This window comes from Leptonychotes weddellii, chromosome 9 (assembly GCF_054177405.1).
Source record: "Leptonychotes weddellii isolate Sample4059 chromosome 9, ASM5417740v2, whole genome shotgun sequence".
In the NCBI taxonomy this organism is placed as follows: domain Eukaryota; kingdom Metazoa; phylum Chordata; class Mammalia; order Carnivora; family Phocidae; genus Leptonychotes; species Leptonychotes weddellii.
The window spans coordinates 96,063,686-96,083,804 of NC_138377.1; the positions used below are offsets into that span (position 1 = coordinate 96,063,686).

Here is a 20,119-nt window from a genome sequence, read left to right on the forward strand (position 1 = left end):
CCCCACGACTCGTCCTGCATCGGGAAGCTGGTGCTCTCTGGCAAATGGACACATGCCACCATTCCTTCCCGGGGGGGCCCTCCGTGGACGGGGGCGGGGGCGGTGATACACAGAAAGGGGGTGCCTCGGGGATCTTTCCTTTCTCTCCCCTGGGACTAGGCTGGGGGCGGACAACTCCTAGGTGTCGGGTGCTTTGCACTCTTAAAGAAGACCCATCACACAGCATCCTCTGGGCGGGAAGGAGACCCTGCCATGATGGGACGCCCCCACTGCCAAGGCCTTGGGATGCACCCTGGAGAGGGAGCCCAAGCTCCTTGCTCTTGGGCTGGATTCAAATCCTTCCCTCAGGTCCATTTGCTGAGTGACCTTGGCATGTCATTTCACTGCGCTGTGCCTCAGTTTCTGCGCCGGGCCTCATCACAGGGCTGTCGAGAGAATCAAAGGGCCAGAGCACGATCGGTTCTCCACTTCCTTCCTTCTGGGGACCCTGAGGGCAGGGGTGGGGTGGTGCCTGCAGTGGGGTCTCAGGCCCCACCGCCAGCTACCCCGGGGGGGGGGGGTGCTCACAGGGAGGCCTCTTAGGTGACTTTACCCAGCCAGGAAGGCTCCTCTTCTTCATTTCCCTCTTCTGCCCCCCAGAACTCCCCCCAGCCCCCCATCAGCCTGTCCCCATCTCCTCGCCCCAGAAGTGGGGTGGTTCCCTAGGGACACTGCGCTGGGCACAGCTGGGTCTCACCCTTCCTCTCCTCCCCAGCTGCTGGCTCCCAGTCTGTGGGGCTCCAACTCCAGGGCACCCCCCGCCTTGTTAGGACTGGCATGGAGGGCCCAACAGGCCGTGCTCGGCACAAGGGCCCCCAGCCCAGGGGACGCGTGGGTCCTGGTGAGGGGCTGCACATGCCTGCAGGAAGGGGGACCTCTTGCTAATGTGTATGGCGTGGACAGAGGGCCTGCCCTTGGTCTGCTCTCCCTCCCTCCTTCCTGACCGTGTCCACATGGAAGATTCTCTTTTCCCCCAGATGATGTCTCCTGAGTCTCCTCTTCACATCTGTTTCTAGACCCAGAGAATTTCAGCTGGAGGATTTGACTCCTCTCTGTTGGGGCTGAGAAGAGGAAAGATGGGCAGGATGCAGGAGGCAGGAGAGGAGGGAGCTTCTGCTAATAGCCTTGTGGAGAGAAGTGAGGCGAAGTCATGTGGGGCCTTAGAGGCCAGGGGTGGGGGGGTGGGGGGGACACAGAGCTGAGGCTTGTGGGGAGGCCTTCAGGGGCCAGGCCAGAGAGAATCTGAAGCAGACTCTCAGCTAAGTGCAGAGCCCAATGCGGGGCTTGATTTCATGACCCTGAGATGGTGCCCTGAGCCAAAATCAAAAGTCACTTAACTGACTGAGCCACCCAGGCGCCCCTCATACCTAATTTTTTATTCACTTTTTTTTTGTTTTCTTATCAAGGACCCCCCCAAGCTGTATAAGCTCCAGGCCCCAAACGACCAGGCCTGTGCCTGCTCATAAGACACCCAGCAAGTCTTGCTGTGGAGAAGAGGCCAGAGACAGGAATCCAGTGAGGTTGCTGGGCAGGTGGGGGCACATCCTACGACGATGCGACGTCGAGCATCTCCTGTCCAGTGTTGTCTGCTAACAGGAGCCCCAGTAAGTCCTGGGGGCTGTGTGGTGAGTCTGAGACCCCGAGGGAGTAAGCGACTTGCCCAAGGCTCGGTGCCAACCTCCAACAAACCAGCCTCCCCACCTTCCCCCAAAGGGCACCTTCTCTGTTTCAGCCTCTGGAGTGGGCTTGCAGCAGAGCGGGGAGGCTTGAGGGGCCATCTCAGAGAGGCAGGCCTGGAGATGCCCTATCCTGGCTCCCCGCCCCCCAAGAGAGCTGGGACTGACTGGGAGGAGGCCCTTCTTGCCCCCCACCCCCAGCATCCCACGGGGTGGCACAGAAGGCCAACGGACAGTAGCAGGGCCCGCTCGCAGCCCCTGACCGGCCTCAGACCAGCCACTGTCTCCCCGGCCCCAGGGATCTCCCTCCTGCCGCCCAAATTCACACCCAGAGCAAGAAGCAGCCACCAGCCAGGCTGGGCTCCACACTGGACTTTATTCACACCTCTCTCCGCCCATGGAACCGGGGCTGGGGGCCCTCTAAGGGGGCTGCAGAGGGACCCCAACATGAAAGGAGCATCTGAGGCACGGGGCTCCCTGAAAACACAGGAGAGGAGGCAGGGCCCGGGGAAGGCAGGGCAGGCCCCCTGAGACCCACAAGCTCGCCGAGCCAGTGCTGGCTGGGAAATGAGACTGGTGCCGGCAGCTGGGTGGGCAGATGTGTCCCCAAGGCCTGGGGGAAGGCGGGCCCGGGGTGTCCTATGGGAATGAAGCCTCCCTTTTCTGGGAGCAGGGCCACGAGCAGAAGCCATGAGATTCAGGCTGAGACGAGGCCTACAGGGGAGAGCCTCCAGATCCGCCCCACTCCCAACATCCCCCAAATGCCCCCTGGCCCTATAATGGGGCTCAGGGAATACTGCAAGTGTTTGAGAACACAGCCTTCAGCTGCAGCTCAGACATGCTGGTCAGGCTGCCAGGAAGGGGTGCCACAGTTATGGGGGGCGGGGAGCACGGAGACAGCTTCTGGCAGAGGGAAATGGTGCTCAGGGGAGTCGGGCGGCACAACACTCCGTGTGACCTGAGTTTGGGTGAGGATCTGCGGCGCGCACACCCTTCCCGGGGTAGCAGAGGGCAGCGACGAGAGAACGATCTGTCCATCCCAGGGCTGCCCCAACAACCAGCCCACTGACACACTTTGGGCCCTGCTCCCAGCTGGTGCAAATGAGGCCCAGAGGAGGGATGTGCTTTGCTCACCAATACCCAGAGAGTTAACTTAGCCTTTGTAATCTGGCCTCCAGGGTCAGGGCAGGCCTGAGGGGTGAGCCAGGTGGCGGGTGATATGCCCAGTCCCCTCACCACTGCTGCCCCACCCGCGAGGCCTACCAGAAGCCAGCGCAGGAAGAGACCCGCCCTGAGCGGTGAGTGAGAGGGCCCCACTCCAGTCAGGTGCACGAGAAGGCAGGCCCACACCTCGGCCTGGACACACGGCCTCCAACTATATCCCATCCTGGAAAGATCCAAACCGAAGAGAAACTTGGGCCAAACAATCGCGTCTTACGACGACGCTCTCTGCACACGCACGCGTGTACACACACCCCTGTCCATGTGCACAATGCGCATCCGGCCGGCTGCTGTTAGGAGAGCGCACACATGGGTGGATACACGCGTCTGCACACACGCATGCACGCACATCCCCGCTCAGCCACTCTGCGGCCCGTCTCCCGCCAGGCAGAGCACCGGCGGCTGGTGCCAGGGACTCAGCGTCGGCTGCTGACGTGCAGGGTGTAGAAGGCCCAGGGCTCAGGGACGTAGATGACACCCGGGTACTTCTTCCTGAGTACCGTGTCATTCCACAGCCAGGCGACCCACAGTGCCACAAGCAGGAGGGTGAGGGCGAAGGAGTAGAAGAGGAAGAGGCCGTTGCTGTCCAGGAAGAGGCGCTTGCGCTTCTGGTGCAGGACAAGGGCCAGCATGGCAAAGAAGGTGAAGATGAAGAGGATGAAGATCTGGCCCTCGGTGACCAGGTACCTGAAGAGGCCAGTGGGGGAGGTGAGTCAGAGGCTCTATCCTGCCCGGCATCCTTCCCTGTACCCCCACACCAGGCTGCCTCCGGGTCAGTCAGAGCAGCTCATCTCATGGAGGAGCAGGGAACCGTCCTACTCTGAGCCACGGCCCACAGGCAGCATATTGATTTGGCTTGTAGAGTTGCTATTTTTTAAAAATGTTGAGTTTGTTATCAACATTTAACAGATTAGCAGAACATGCGGATTTCTGGTTTCTTTGGTCATGTCAGGCCCCTAGACCCGCACGAAACTGATTAGAGGAGAAAATGGCTGTCCCTCTAGAAAGAGCATGGTTCTGCTGTTTGCCACAGTCCCCACCATTCCCTATTGCCTTACTTGAGGCCTACTTGATGCCCTTCTGTTACCAGCTTGGTTCCTATAGGCATTTGAGTTTGGGAATGCAGCTGCAATTCATAGGGTTGTCATTACTGTCTCCTTGAGGGCTGGGACAGGCTCAGATCTCCCAGGGTTCTCTGCAGCTTCTAAGACAGTACCTAGCACATGGCCAGGAATCGGTAGCATTTGTTGGAGAGCTTCTGAGACGTTGTCTGGTCCACTCCCCTGCCTCTAGAGAGAAACACGATGCTGACCCATTCCACTCAAGGAATGACAGCTCTGCAACTCAGTGGCTGTGGAACCTTGACATCCTGGAGCTTCTGTGTTCTTACTTAGAAAGGGGGCATAAGTGGCCCTATGTCTCGAGACGTAAGAGACTGACAAGAGCTGTGTACACCTCTTACTTGGAAAAGCATGTTGCTCAACAAAAATGGTCACTGTTCCTACTGTGGCCGTCTCTGCACTGACACGCTGGGGCGGGGAGAGCCAGGCAAGAAGCCCTCTGCGTGTCAAACCACTTTCCTTCTTGCTGTGGTTGCCACTCATTCTTTTTCATCCTGCCTTCAGGGGGCATACAGATTGGCCCTGGTCGACCCTCTCCACCTGGCCGGGGATGGACCCAGGGGTGGATCCTAGGGACCTGGCCCTAGGAAAGAAGGCCCTTTTCAATCTGAGGCAAGCTTTCCATCAGAGAGGGGTCCAGTCCTTCCTATGACACCCACCAATGCTCAGGGGGAGCCTGTCCCCGGGGCAGAAGTGACAGAACAGAGGTAGGGGCCTGGCTGAGGCCTGAGTCCTCTGAAATGGGAGGAGAGCTCTGGAAGGCACAAAGAAACCAGGCAAGGAACTTCCCCCTTATCTGTCCTTGTCACCTTCATAGTGCTTTATAGTTTATGAAGCCTCTTTGCCTCCTTCTAGATCCTCACTATCTCCTGAGAGGGAGACAAGCAGGGGCTGTCCCAATTTCCCAAAGGAGGAAACTGAGGCCTACAGGGCTCTATGGGCTCAATATTACAGGTGGATTCTATGGCACTGGGGTTCCGGGAGGGAGGGCAGAGGAGCATGAGAATGGAGAGGGGCACTCAGGCCTGGCTTCCTGGTAACAGAGAAGCTACCACAAAGCACTGTCACCGTCCCCACTAGACAGAGGAGGAAGCAGGAGCCCGGAGCGGGACTGTGGTCAAGAGCACATTTTTACCGCCTGGCTCACTAAGTGTCCCCACCCACCCCTCCCCCAGGTCTGAGGTCACTCACCAATAGTACAGGCCACTGGGCATCACCAGGAGCAGGGCCGCCCCTGGCATCGAACTCTCAGCTTTGGCGGGAGTGAAACAACCGCTGAAGTATATGAAGAGGATGAGGAAGAAGGGGACGTACCTGCAACAGGGAGGCCAGGGCCTCAGAGGCCTGCCCAGCCGATCGCCCCTCCACCCGGCCCTCCCCCTCCTGGGGCTGCTCCCTTGCACCATCCCATGCAGGTCGCTTTCTGGTTTACAGAACACCCGGTTTAGGCCAGGGCACTCCTCCCTGCCAGACCTCCCCGTGCGGGGGGTCCAGGGTGGGGCAGGAAGGAAGCAGGAAGAGGAGGCCTGCTCCTGGCACAGGCAAATCAGAGGCCCATAGGCCGCGGTGGGGGGACCCTCCCACGCGGCCCTGGCCACCTCACTCCGCGGGGGTGTGTGTAGGGGGAGCCTGTCTCACCCTGGCACCCCTCACACCAGCAGTCCCCCACCCCCCCCCCGAACAGGTGTACCCAGCAGGGCCAAGGGGGGAGAGCCTCCAGGTCCAGGTGAAAAAAAAAAGAGAGAGTGAGAAAGAGGAAACCATACCTGCTGGGGTCCTCCAAGGGGCTTTGTGAAGCCCCCCCCATACCTAACCCACAGCCTCACCCCTTCCCCACACACAGCATCCCACCCAAAAGTACCAGCCTCTCTCCTCTCCACACAGGCTGCCTCTCCCACAGCCCCTTCTCTCAGCTACCCTGTCTCCCCCTCACGCGGCCCCCCCGCCTCCTCCCTTCCCAAACTTCCCCGGGGGAAGGTCTCTGGCAAAGGCCTGTCCAGGGCCCCTGGACTCACAGCCAAGAGGACCAACTCTGCCTGTTCTAAATGGATCCTGGAAACACGAGTGTAGGCCCGGTGTGCCAGGAGCCGGCCAGCTCACTCAGGGCTGAGGCCACGGGGTGCAGGGCTTGCTGGCTTCCCCCCCCCGCCCCCCCCAGCAAACCCTCTCACTGGCCCCAGCTCCTCCTGTGAGGTGGGGGGCGGAACAGACAGCTGCCGGCAGCTGGGGCCCCGGCTCTCCCGCGGCTGTGCACAGCTGGGAGGTTTCCGCCGCCTTTGGGGTGAAGGGGGGCCCTCCCCGGAGTTCGAGGAGTGGGACAGACAGCTCCTCTCCCCTCGGGGCCAGCTGGCCCTCCTCGGCTTCGTCCCGACCTCCACTCCCAAAGACCGCGTCCCAACACGGCGGGGTCCCCGCTCGGCGCCCACGCTCACCCCACCGCGGCCAGAGGGCGGGCCTTGAGCCCTCCCCCCAGGCTCCGGCAGGGCCGGGGAGGGACAGCCGCTCGCTGCCCTCCAGTGGCCGCCGCGGGCACCGCCGCGCTGAGACCCGGAGGGCCCCGCACCCCACACCCAGAGGCTCGTCCAGTGTCCGCGAGGCCGGGCCCCGGGTCCCTGGGGAGGCAGCCCGGCTGGCGCTGCCTCCCTGGCTGAGACTGGTCCCAACACTCACCACATGGAGTGGCCCAGGTACTCGTCGTAGTAGTAGAGCAGCTCGAAGGAGTCGATCTGAGGACAGGGGCATGGCAGGTGAGAGCGGCAGGTGCATGGCGGCGGGGGGCGGGCTGCTGGGGCCCACGCAGCCCACCCTTCCCCAGGCCCGGGTTTCCCCCCAGCAGCCCTCATTCCCCGCCCTCGGTCTTGCCCTCTACTGCAGGGGGCCCGGGTGGGAGCACCCAGTCAAAGTGCCACTTCCTAAAGTGCATCCTAGCTCGGCGGGTCCAGTGCCCTCACCTAGCGGAATGTCTTTAGCAGGTCAAGCACAGTGACGGGTCGGGGTGATCTCTTTGGCCTCCAGGACAGACTGTGCCCAAAGGCTTTACATGCAGTGGGGGAGGCGGCCTCACCAGCGTCTCTGGCTTGAGATTCTTGATGATGGGATTCTCCCGGACAGACAGGTGGTGCTGGTAGCCACTGAAGAGCAAGCGGTGGTTCACGGAGTCGCCCACCAGGTGGATGCTGGCGCCCATGACGAAGGTGATGATGCTGATGTAGATCATGGAGCGCGGCAGGGTTCGAGGGGACCGCTCGATGAGCTGGGGTCAGAGGGACGCCGGACGCATGACTCAGCGTCCTCCACAACAGGAGACACCCCCTGGTCTCTCCCCCGCTGCCTGGCATCGGATGGATGCCACTGGCTGGAAAGTCACTCGGAAATTGGGACCCTTTAGCAGGCTAAGCCAGCCTCCAGAGTCTCATAGGATCCCTGTGAAGCCAGCAGGAACTGGGAAACAGCACCCCCTTTCCTCAGAGAAGAAGCAGACTCAGAGGGACTAGCTGATTGCCCAAGGTCGCATGCAGGCTCCAGGCCTGGCCCTCTCCCTATCCCCAGCTGTGCCTCTGGGTGGCTGGGCTGGCTCAGTGGAGGCGGGACCCTCCGATTTCTGAGCCACTGGTGCATGGTAATCACGAAGAAAATGTCAGGGAAGTGGGGGGGTGGGGGTGGGGAGGATGCTTTGGAAACCACTATTTAACTTAGGACTCCTCTGAATTCTAATTTTATACCCTGCTACTTTTGGTGATTAGAAACGTCTTTCTAGAAACAAAATGATGGGGATGGTAGATGGCGATAGTTGTTTTAAGAGCCCTTATTTGGACGTGCAAAGCCGGCAGCCCTGGCTAGCTCTATGACATCTCCAAATCCCGGAGTCCTAGGCCAGAGTAGAGGTCACCTCTGTTGCGGCCACCTCGACCCTAACTGCCTTCCCAACTGGTCCCTGACTTCTCCCCAGACAACCAACCCACTCACTCCTTATGCCTCAGCCTCCCCAAATGTACTGTAGTTTCACAAGCATGAGCCTGTCTTCAGGTCCTTTTGCTTGACCATCTCTCCCACATCATCCCCTGGCACACGAGGCTGACGCCCAAATCAGACACCCCTCCTTGGGGAGGGCTTCTCCATCCCTCCTGGCCAGGCCTTTGATGTGTCCCTCCATCACAGCCTTCGCCCCCCAGGCTGAGGCAGGGTAGGCCTGCTTCCACCTGCTTCCATGACTCCCAGGGCTCGGCACCAGCTTCTTGCCTGAGGAGGAGGGGATGAGGGTGGGAAGGTGGAGCAGGGAGCCCGGGACTGTACCTTGAGCAGGAGGAAGGGCGTGATGACGTTGTAGGCCATGTGGAAGTAGTCCCCCACGCTGGGCTTGTTGAGTGGAAACCATTCGAGAGGGAACACCAGCTGGGGAGCAAAGGGAGGAACGGTGTTCACACGGGCAGAGCCCCACAAGGCCCTCGGCGAATCAGCCCCCACCTCCTCCACACACACTTAACTCTTTCTGTGATCTCTGGGGATCCTCTTGGCAGCCCTGGGGTACCCAGCAAAGAAACTGAGTCCCAAAGAAGGTAAATGGACTTGTCCCCAGGCATACTAGTAGATGCAAATCCAGGGCCTGACTCTGTGCCCCGCTCCCAGTGGGTACTAAACAAATGTCCCTGGGTACTGGTCTGGGAGCTTGAGGCTGCTTTGGGACTTCGTGGTGACCCTTGGTTTCCCCCTCTGCAACACAAGAAATGTGACCCAGGTGGTCGACTTGGGCCCTTAGGAGTCTGATGCTTCAGGTCCTATGATGATGGAAAGATCTCCTGACCACTAGGCCCCATGCTCTATGCATGGAACAGATGGACTGCTTCCAAATCAGGTCAAAAGTATACGTTAGGAAACAAGGAGAAAATAAGTGAGTTCTACAAAGTAGCTTCAGTTCTTTCTTTCTTGCCTTCCCTGAGAGAAGAGGCAGATCAGGGGCAGTTCCTCTGCCTGGAAAGCCCTCTCTTATTGGTCTACCCCAGTGGGTCCTGGCCTTGTCCGGGTCAGTGTGAAAACCCCCGTGCAAAGTCAAAACAAGTTATGACCCCCCAAACTGTACTTCCGGGATCTGTTGACTGAGAACACAGGCAATGACCACAAATTTCAACTGAAATTGTAAATGTTTCTCTCTTTTAATTCAGAAATGCCACATTGGTTAAAACTAACCCACACATAAAAACTCCCAGGATATAGAACTCTGTTCCTCTCTCTCTCTCTTACTCGGTGTGTATCTCTGTATCTTCACCTATATCAAGATATATATTTGGATATCTACACCACATCTTCTTTTTTTTTTTTTTTTTAAAGATTTTGTTTATTTGACAGAGAGAGATACAGCGAGAGAGGGAACACAAGCAGGGGGAGTGGGAGAGGGAGAAGCAGGCTTCCCGCGGAGCAGGGAGCCCGATGCGGGGCTCGATCCCAGGACCCTGGGATCAGGACCCGAGCCGAAGGCAGACGCTTAACGACTGAGCCACCCAGGCGCCCCTACACCACATCTTCTTTATCCATTCATTTACTGATGGACACTTAGGGTGCTTCCATCATTTGGCGATTGGAAATAATGCCACAATGAACATAGCGGGGCATACATCTTTTCGAATTGGTGTTTTCATTTTCTTTGGGTAAATACCCAGTAGTGGAATTACTGGATTGTATGGTATTTCTGTTTTTAATTTTTTTTTTAGGAAACTCCATACTGTTTTCCACAGTGGCTGCACCAATTTACATTTCTACCAACAGCACATGAGGGTTACCTTTTCACCACATCCTCGCCAACACATTACTCAGCCACAAAAAGAATCTTCCCATTTGCAACAATATGGATGGACCTAGAGGGTATTATGCTAAGTGATGTAAGTCAGAGAAAGATAAATGCCATATGATTTCACTAAACATGTGGAATTAAAAAAAAAAAAACAATGAACAAACAAACACAGAAGTAGAATCATAAATACAGAGAATTGGTGATTGCCAGATGGGCAAAATAGGTGGAGGGGATTAGGAGGCACAAACTTCCAGTTACCAAATAAGTAAGTCATGGGGCTGAAAAGCATCGCCTAAGGAATACAGTCAGTAATATACTGTAATGATGCGGTACGGTGCCTATGTTTAGTGCGCCAAGCACGGACAACGTAAAACTGTCAAAGCACTATGTTGTACACCCAAAGCTGATAAAACACTGTATGTCAACTATACTTAAATTTCTTTAAAAAAGATACATACAGTGGCTGCAATACTCTTTGCGATAGCAAAATACCAGAAACAGGCTGACTCTTCATCTAACCAGACGAGCTGAATACGTTATAGCGCATCTTTATCATAGCAGGTGAAGTAGCCATTATCAGAAATGACCCCTTATGGGTACTGACATGGAAAGACAGCCATCGTATATCCTAAGGTAAAGCAAGCAAGTTGTAGGATAGGCGTAAAGTAAGATCTCATTTCAGGTGGAAAAGGAAAGAGAATATAGAGTATGTTTGCAGGAGCAGAGAAAGGAGTGGGTGGCTGTGCCCCAGACCGTCAGGGGTGGGACTGGAAAGGGAGAATCGAACACTTCTGCATAGACCTAGGCATTAGTTGACTTGTTACAACTACTACATACTACTTTTATAACTTGTACGAGTTTGGTTTTCGTTATTACAGATTCGGGAATGTCATGCCTACATTTCAAAAGCTCCAGTGTATACAGGAGCTTTTCAAATGTATACTCTCCTAACAAGCCCACCTAGGTTGCTGGGCAGGCTGGGGAAGTGATTTGCCCTGCGGGACACCGCCCTGGCCAGCTGTGGCTGAGTCCCAAGAAGTGAGGGCAGAGGATAGCCATGAGCCGGCTCCGGGCCTCATTTCCCCCTCTCCATAGCATCAGTGTGATGGGCAGCTCCTTTGGCCCCCAATGTGTGCGACCTTCATGCGGGAAGGGGGCTTGGAGCAGCCAGGCCAACCAGCCTTCTTACGGATGAGAGAACCAGAGCCCAGCAGACAGTGACTTGCCTAAAGCCACCCACAAAGCTGACCAGGTGCCCTGACTCCTGGCTCAGTCTCTTTTCTTTCTCCTACACTTAAACAACATGTAAGCCTTACAGAGAGTCTGCAGAAAGGAGAAACAGCATCCACCCCAAATCTGCCCCAACAGTGCCGCCAGAATAGCTTTTTTTTGCTAAAGACGTATTTATTGGGGCGCCTGGGCGGCTCAGTCGTTAAGCGTCAGCCTTTGGCTCAGGTCATGATCCCGGAGTCCTGGGATCGAGCCCCGCATCGGGCTCCCTGCTCGGCGGGAAGCCTGCTTCTCCTTCTCCCACTCCCCCTGCTTGTGTTCTCTCTCTCGCTATGTCTCCCTCTGTCAAATAAATAAATGAAATCTTAAAAAAATAATAAAGATGTATTTATTTGAGAGAGAGAGAGAGAGTGCACGCAAGAATGAGTAGGGGGAGGGAGAGAATCCCAAGCAGACTCTGCGCTGAGTGCAGAGTCTGATGCGGGACTCGATCCTAGGACCCTGAGATTTTGTCCTGAGCTGAAATCAAGAGTCAGCTGCCTAACTGACTGAGCCACCCAAGCGCCCCAGATTAGCTTTTCGTATCCCCTTCGAGTCTCTGACCCATGTGTACAAGATGCTGAGATCGTCACTGACTTGCCATCGGGCAGTATGTACACCGCCACCACCCCTTTTCTCCCCTCGAACGACCCCCGCTGCTCTAGAGTACCCAGGATTCCTGTTTCATGGCCAGAGGACGTTTTCTGTACCGGATACAGAAAGCTGATGTACCCAGTCCCTACTGCTGGACACTGAAATCACGTCCAAGGTAAGCAACACTGCAAGGAACAGCTTTGCGTACAGAGGCTGTTGTCCTCTTGCTGATTATAGCTTCAGGGCAGATTCTCGAAGGGGTCTTACTGGGTCAGGAGGGACGAACATATTAGGGTTCTGCAGATATACATGACAGCAAGGGGGTAGGCTCTGGGGCCAGATGCTTGCGTGAAGATGCTGGCTCTTCCACTTGCTACTCGGGTGACCCTGAGCCAGTGCCTTGCCCTCTCTATCCATGAGTCTTCCCATCTATAAAATCGAGATTAGCAAGAGTGTTGAGGCAAGGATTCAATAAGTTTAAACACATAAAGGGTTTAGAACAGAGTGAGCACTCAATGCACGTTAACCACTATTTCTACTTTCCCATTATTATGATTATTATCATTGTTCCTTCAATAAAAGTGCTTTGAGGGGCGCCTGGGTGGCTCAGTCAGTTGAGTGTCTGACTCTTGATTTCAGGTCATGATCTCAGGGTCCTTAGATCTGCCCCGAGTCAGGCTCCGCACTCAGCGTGGAGTCTACTTAAGATTCTCTCTCTCCTGGGACGCCTGGGTGGCTCAGTCGGTTAAGCGTCTGCCTTCAGCTCAGGTCATGATCCCAGGGTCCTGGGATCGAGTCCCGCATCGGGCTCCCTGCTCCACGGGGAGCCTGCTTCTCCCTCTGCCTCTGCCTCTCTCTCTCTCTATCTCTCATGAATAAATAAATAAAATCTTTAAAAAAAAAAAAAAAGATTCTCTCTCTCCCTCTCCCTCTCCCCTCCCCCGCTCACATGTGCGCACGCTCTCTCTCTCTAAAATAAATAAATCTTGGGGCGCCTGGGTGGCTCAGTTGTTAAGTGTCTGCCTTCAGCTCATGTCATGATCCCAGGGTCCTGGGATCGAGCCCCGCGTCGGGCTCCCTGCTCAGCCGGAAGCCTGTTTCTCCTTCTCCCACTCCCCCTGCTTGTGTTCCTGCTCCCGCTATCTCTCTCTCTGTCAAATAAATAAATAAAATCTTTAAAAAAAATAAAATAAATAAATCTCAAAAAAATAAAAAAAATAAAAATGCATCGAGCGCTTAGGCCAGGAACTGTTCTAGGTGCCTAGCTGTCACCTTGACAAACTGCTTTCCCAAAGGGCTCTGCTAATTTGCATTATCACTAGCATGTGCAAGATGTCCGTTCCAGTATTGGATATAGTTATCGTTACCATACGCACACACAAATTAACAACTTGGTACATGGTGGTACCTCACTCAATTTGTTCACATTCTGTTACCTATTTATCTATCTACGTATGTCCTTATTACAAGCCAGGGGCTTGGGCCCTCTCCCGGTATTAATCTCTGCGGAGGCCACCACTGTCCACTGATGCATGGAGTACCCTGGAGGGAAGCAGATGGTGTCACAAGCCAGCACGAACACTTCCCTGAGGCTCAGAGTCATAGATAATATGCAAAATCAGCCTATACTCTTTACCTCCAGAAAAATAATATTATACCAAGGCCGTGGGGAATGCTCTGCTTTCTTTCCCACACCCCGTTGTATGGCTTGGTGATTTGGTTAAAGCCGGGTGTGGGACGGTGGGGTGGGGGAGGGGCACAGTCTCCCTGTTTAGGGCCACTGGTTCCCCTGTGAGAGTCAGGGCACAGTATGACTATGCAGGCCCCCAGGACCCCCGCTTGCTGGTACAGACACAGAGCTAAAGGACATGCAAGCGTCCAGGCCTATTCTCACAGTTTACTGTAGGGAAAGTGACTTGTCTAAGGTCACTCGGCTAATTCAAGTCACACTGTGTCCTCACCGCTGGTAGGGGCTCTGTCCACGGCTTCACACTCACCATGGCAATGGGGCGGCCAAAGTCCAGAACCCAGTTCTGCAGGGTGAAGTAGAACCAGAGGTCAAGGTGGAAGGGAGCTGTGCCTGCAGCTTCATCAGCCTTGGCGGCGCTGTGCCTGGGAAGGAACCGGACAACAGGGGTCAGCTCTTCTCTCCGCCCAGGACAATCTTCCCCGAGATGAGCCACAGAGAGATATGGGGATTTGAGGGCAGGAGGATTAATTTCTAGGAATTTAGCTGAAAATACTGGCTCTGAGGCCAAGGGGAACGTGTCCTGGGAATGGATTCCGGCTGCCCTACTGTTAGCTTAGCTTCTCTGTGGTTCAGGAAGGAAACTGCCAAACTGGTATTGGGCATTCTCGCCTATAGAATGATGGGGAGACGAAATGGGGCAGAGGATGCAATGTGGCTGGAAAATGTGAATCATGATGACAGATGACAGCAGTGAACCTTTATTGAACGCTTACTATAGTCCGGGCCCATTATAGCTGCTTGCATGCATTATCTCATTTAATCCGCACAGAAATCCTTTGAGGCTGGAATATTATCCCCATTTTACACAGCCAAATATGTGTGCCTAAATGATGAGACTCCATAGCTTATATTTTTAACCTCTCTGCCATCATCACATCCACAGTGATTGGGCCACCAGATGGGCATGTGACCTGAGCTGGACCCATCAGCGGCCTCTAGTGAGATCTGCCTTATAGACCGCAGACTGGGATCAACAGGCCCTTTCCCTCAGTTCCTGGACTAGGAGGAAGTAAGAACAGGGCTGCTGGAGTCACTCTTCTCACTAACCCACAGTGCAACGAGCCAGCAGGGGACAAGCTGATCCAAGAGACATGGCAAGAACTGGAACGTCATCTGACAACACATCTTTGGATGCCTGTCCCTCCTGCAAAGCCGTTGGCCATCTGCTTTTCACAGATGAGCTGAAGTTCAAGGGCCAGTGCATCCGCCACTTCCTCCAGGAAGGCTTCCCCGATGAAGCTTTTCCCGAAACCCCACCAGCCCCACTACAGGGGTGCTTCATCTCTAACTCCTAGTCTAGCCATGACATCACAGACCTGGGGTTTTGCTTATATCTAGCCCCTCAAGAAGATGAGTGACTTTTAAGGTTCTCTCAACTCACCCACCGCATCAGGGTCCAAATCCTCTTTACGATGTCCCTGACACTACTTGCATGCCTCCAGTGACAAGCAGCCTGCTACTTCCTAAGATGACTGAGGTGTGAGTTTTATTGCTCTATTTGGGCCAAGAGCAGAGCTGTGTGAATGGCCCATATTACCCAGAGTTCTCAGCTCAGTTCCTGGTTTACACTTAGCGATTACTGGCTGATTTAAAACCATCTCAATCTCTAGTTACTCATTCGTTTTACTGGCAAATATTAGAGGCGACATGAAGGTCTTCTCAGTGCTACTATTGCTTCTGTAACTTTTGGGGATCCCTTTCAGCCAATCAAAGAACGGCCCACAGTGGGCTTGTAAAGCAGCCCAGAGGCAGAGGGGCAAGCTCCTGGGGTGGGGGACAGGGGGTCTCACCATCCTCTGATGGCTGGCAAGACAGGTGGGGTGGGCCTTTCTTGGGTCAACTAAGTCTTCTTGTCCCTTTACTCAGTGCCCACCCCCCAACTTATTGAGTGCTGAGTGTGTGCTGTGCTCGGAGCTTCACCTGCACCATCTCACTGACTGAGCAATACCAGGAGGTCATTCCCCTCTTGTGTGACAGATGAGGATGCTGAGGCTTACAGGGGTTGAGCGCTTAGCCAAGACCACCCCTGTAGTAAGGGGCTACAGCAACTACTCTTTTTGTCAGCCTATTTCCCACTCCATGCCTCTTCTAGTAAGAGATGATGTTCCCTTGGCCACAGGGAGGGCCTGTAACCTAAGCCAGCCCGGTGGGACTTTTCCAATCAGAGTTGGTGGAAAGAGTGCCTTCCCTTCTGGCGCTGGGGTGCTAAGGATGCAAGTCCCGGGCTGCCTGTGGCCAAGGAGCCAGCCTCAAAGAACAGCCAGGCGAGAATGAAGCAACCCTGCAGAGAAGACCAGGGAAAAGGAAGAGGCAAAGCCCTGAGAGTTCTAGGCAGCCCCCAGGTAACGGTTTGGCCACATGAGCCAATATATTCCTTTTTGCTAAGGGCGCTGTAGTTCACACTGGCTTTATGTCACTTGCAACCCAGGAGTCCCGAACAGCATAAATTCAAACCTGTGTCTCTATGAACTCAAGAACTGTGCTCTAAATAGTTTCCTCTTCTGTTTCTGTTACAATAAACTATGTGCCATATGAAGAGATCAAGACAGAGAAGGCTCAGTAAGGCCTGGGGCAGTATGCAAAGCCTGCATGAAGGAAGAGAGCCTGAAAGCATGGATGGGTGGATTTAAGTAGGCAGAAAAGCAGGAGAGTGGGATCGAAGACCTGGAGTGGAAGGAAGGAAGACGCTGCATGGAGTTGAATGCCCCGGCTTATCAGTAGAGAGGAAGAGAAGTGAGAGAATGGCTGGGCTTCAGACTGGGCAGATAGTCAGAAACTCGCTGTGAGGACTGCTCTGACATGGGTCTGAGATGAGGGACTGGCTTAGAGGGCCCACCTGCCCTTCCCCTTAGTGACTATCAGTCAAGGCCTCAAAAAGCAGGTGGTGAGAACCTCCAGGCCTGAAGAACTTGGTGGGAGAAAGAGGCTAACAACCCTCAGTGTTTTATTCTGGAAACCTCCAAACTGGGCAAGGAGTAGGATGTTTGCTACAGAAGAGAAACGTATTTTGAAAGCCTGGGGAAGTACTCAGGTATGGGTCTCTGGAAGCTGTGGATACCTAGCATATACTAGGGGCTCAGTAATTATTTCCTCCTCTACCCAAGAGGGCATCTCAGTTAGTGGAGATCCCCATCAGTAGTCCAGCCTGGCTTAGCAGGCAGGAAAAAAAAGGGCAGATACAGGGCACTCAACTTGGAAATCAAGATTGGTTAGCATCTGACTGGTTTTCTTCTGTTGGGACTATGACCACAGGTGGCAGATTATGGAGGGTGAAGGCATCCTCTCCCCTAGTCCTTGTCCTGAGGATGAGCAACCTCAAGCCCGTCCCAAGTTCCTGACTCCACAGACTTCACACACTGAGCCCCCAGCCTGTGCCAGCTCTAGATCTCAGTCATCAGAAACTGCAGCTGAGAACATCAGTCCATGGCAGGTAACCCAAGACAAGGATGGCCTTTTCTCTCTTCCACAGCTTTCCAAGTCTACCATATGGGGGAACTGATACCATGACAGGTGGGGAACACATAACATACAGCTGAAATATTCAAAGCAGTCAGCATCTGCAGGATTGCCTGGGAGAAAAGGAAGGACTCAGCCATGGTGGAGTCAAGCAGGGGACTATAGCGGGAATAATTTTGGTTCTATATAAAGAATGGTAAAATACCTGACATGATGGAAAGCTTGAACAAAAAATGAGAAAATGAAGCCAAATAAGAGGGAAAAAGAAAGGCAATTAGAAACCCCAGGAAAAACAGAAACAATATAAGGGAGCATATGGTACTGTTAAACATTCCTTGGCTCTGTAGGGAATGTTTACATGGCTTAAAACATTAAACATTAAACATAAAAACATTGCATACTGATTTTCAAAGTTTAGAATCCATGCACACACAAAACATGGAAGACAACTATGCCTAAAAACAGCAGGTAAATACCATTAAACTTGAGAACATGAAAGTAAAACTATAGAGGATAGGAGTTAGGGGAAAGGGCAGGGAAAGCCAAACGTTAGGGTAGGGGACTACTATTCTTCTTTGAAAAAGGAATCAAGAGATACTGCCTATAGTTCCCTAAAAAGGAAATAATGGTGTATGGATGTTCCCTAAGGCTACAAAGGTAACAAAGAGAAAAACTAAGAATAGTTTAAAAACTGAGAATAGATGAACCATCTTGTGAAGATGAGGGAGGTATAAGCGAGCCAAATCATAACAGGAAATCAGTAAATATTATCTTAGAAGGTACAAATGATAAATCAAGGGGTGCCTGGGCGGTTCAGTCGGTTAAGTGTCTGCCTTCAGCTCAGGTCATGATCCCAGGGTCCTGGGATCAAGCCCCGCATCCGGCTCCCTGCTCACCGGGAGCCTGCTTCTCCCTCTCCCACTGCTGCTCCCTCTGCTTGTGCTCTGTCAAATAAAGAAATAAAATCTTTTTAAAAAATGATAAATCAGGAAATGGCAGTTGAGCATAGCTTTTAAGAATATGGACTTCGGAGACCACCTGGGTTCACATCCTAGCTTTGCCACCAACCAGATCTTGAGCAAGTTACTTAACCTCTCTTGGGCCTCAATGTTCCCATCTATAAAATGAGTGTAACAGTAGATCCTACCTCAAGAGTTGTGGTTGAATTTTACGTGCAAAACTTTAGAGTGGGCTCTGGTCCATGGAAAGTGTTACATAGTATTTGTTAATACTATTTTAAAATATGAATTTAATTCTAGTAGAAACAGCTAAAAGAAGCTACTGTGGTTGTCTCTGGTGCCAGGGAAAGGTGGAACAGAGAACCACTGCTTTTTACTCTAAGCCCTTCAGTGCTATTTAATGATAGGCATGTATTACTTTGATAGCAATACAAAAACTATCAACAGAGCAGGAAGAAGCTGGAATGGGCTACCTCGAAAGATAGTGAACACTGTGTCATCAGAGGTGTGTAAGCTAAGCATGGATGCAGGAGAGGAAATCCAAGCATCTTAGGAACTGGACAGGTTGATTCTGCCTACTGTCTTAAGCTATAATGATACTGAAAATGGTCCTAGAGGTACCCTACTAGGGTGGCAGGGATACCCTGGAAGTGAGTCAGCCCTTGTGCTATCCCCAGGGAGCACCGTGGCTGGCAGCAGCCCAAGTGGAATAGTACAGAAGCCCTGGGTTTAGACCCTGGTTCTTGCCAGCAAATGATATTATCTCTCTGGGCCTCATATACGAAATATGTTTTTGTACATATACAAAATATGTATGTATATGTTTCCACATATACAAAATAGAACCAGACTAAGATACTGCTTATGGAAGCCCCACACATGAGATAAAGTGGGATTATATCTGATACCCACAGATTGTTCTAATTGGGCTGCTACAGTTCAGGGCAAAGACTCCCAACTTGAAGGGGATCCAGAACAGAAACGACCCTCAGTAGCAGGAGAAAGAGCTACCCTCAGCCAAGTCTCTCAGACTTCTCCCCTCATCTCAAATCATACCACAGACTTCCTAAAATTGACTCTGAGCACACCAGTGCTCAAAAACCTTCCGAGGCTCCCGTGTGCTTACCAGAAAAAGGCTACATTTTTAACCTGCCATTTAGGGCAGGAACTAGGGTGAGGCAAGTGAGGCACACAGGGCCCAACACAGGGGTGCCCGAGAGTGAGCGTCTCCTTAAATTTCTTTAAAATTTGCAGTCTAGGCTTTCATTCTAGTCCCAGCCCTGCTGCCAGGAAAGGCCCTTCCCAGTCAGTCCACATCCTCTTGCAGCTGTACACCAGAAAGCTCCAGCACCACTGACCCCTTGCCTCTCCCCAAACTTTCCACCACCTCCTCCCCCGACTGGAACAGCTTTTCCTCCCTGAGTCATCTACTGAATACTCTGGACTCAGCTCAAGTGCCACTTCCTCCACGAAGCTCTCCAAGATGACCTCTTAGCCCCTTCTGGCTTCACCTCACCCACCCCTTCAGTGCCCACCACAGCACTGGGCACACCGATACTTAATGAATGCCTGCTTAACGCAAGGAGTGTTTCTGGCCTGCACAACAGGATGAAGGCAGAATGGAGGGAAAGACTAAAACGTGGTTTCCGTGTTTCTTCTTCTGCCCCTCCTGGTCTCAACTATATAAACCAGTAACTTCTTGCCCTTAGTGAGAGAAGGGAACGGCCAAACGAGAAAAGCCCTTCCTCGTTCTTTCTCGGGAGGGGAGCTTCCACACACTTCGCTGTCTCTTGAATTTCCATTCTCACAGTCTTGGGATAAGGAGTGAGCCTCCCGATTGACACCAGAATCCAAGTCCTATTCCGCTTGGAGGGACCCCGAGAACTTGGAGGTGGCGCCCCGGGCGTGCAGGTGCGTTGGGGGCGCAGTGTGCGCCGGGGTCCTGGGGCCCGCCGCCCCCACCCCGAGTTTCTTGGACCCCTAGATTGGTCTCCCCAGAGGCGCGACTGTCCTCGAGCCGGCCCGGGGGGAAGGGGGCGCCGGGGGCTGCTGAGCCTGCCTGGGCCCGGGGCGTTCCCAGGAAGAGAAAGGGCGGTGGAGACGGGGCCCAGGCGCCAGGGCGCAGCGAGGGCAGCGCAGGGGAGACTGACTCCGGCCGCAGCCCCCGGCCCACCCCGGGCGCCTCCAGCCGGGCCCCCGCCGCCCGCCCCGCATCACGTGGTGGCCGCGGCCTCGCTCCCCGCGCCGGC

General features: G+C 53.9%; 1 protein-coding gene and 1 long non-coding RNA gene across 6 annotated transcripts in view; one reads left to right on the plus strand and one right to left on the minus strand.

Moving 5' to 3' along the window:
- Positions 1 to 35: 35 nt before the first annotated feature.
- The window catches only part of CLN6 (CLN6 transmembrane ER protein), a 20,556-nt gene continuing 472 nt past the window's right edge, over positions 36 to 20,119 (minus strand). The window contains exons 2-8 of one of the 5 annotated variants that reach the window (XM_081831308.1): positions 13,667 to 13,817; positions 8,351 to 8,449; positions 7,122 to 7,310; positions 6,728 to 6,783; positions 5,249 to 5,371; positions 4,153 to 4,223; positions 2,073 to 3,623 (exon numbers count right to left, since the gene is read on the minus strand). In XM_081831308.1, the coding sequence (XP_081687434.1) occupies positions 3,091 to 3,623; positions 4,153 to 4,223; positions 5,249 to 5,371; positions 6,728 to 6,783; positions 7,122 to 7,310; positions 8,351 to 8,449; positions 13,667 to 13,817 (1,222 nt within the window). In that variant the 3' untranslated portion in view covers positions 2,073 to 3,090. Of the gene's footprint in view, positions 426 to 2,072; positions 3,624 to 4,152; positions 4,224 to 5,248; positions 5,372 to 6,727; positions 6,784 to 7,121; positions 7,311 to 8,350; positions 8,450 to 13,666; positions 13,818 to 20,119 lie in introns of those variants that run through there. The other 4 variants (XM_081831309.1, XM_081831312.1, XM_081831310.1 and 1 more) reach the window with 4 other exon arrangements.
- On the plus strand, positions 11,518 to 17,663 carry LOC145723553 (uncharacterized). Its single transcript, XR_014148702.1, has 3 exons — positions 11,518 to 11,880; positions 14,339 to 14,932; positions 16,708 to 17,663. It is a non-coding gene; the product is annotated as an uncharacterized LOC145723553 (long non-coding RNA).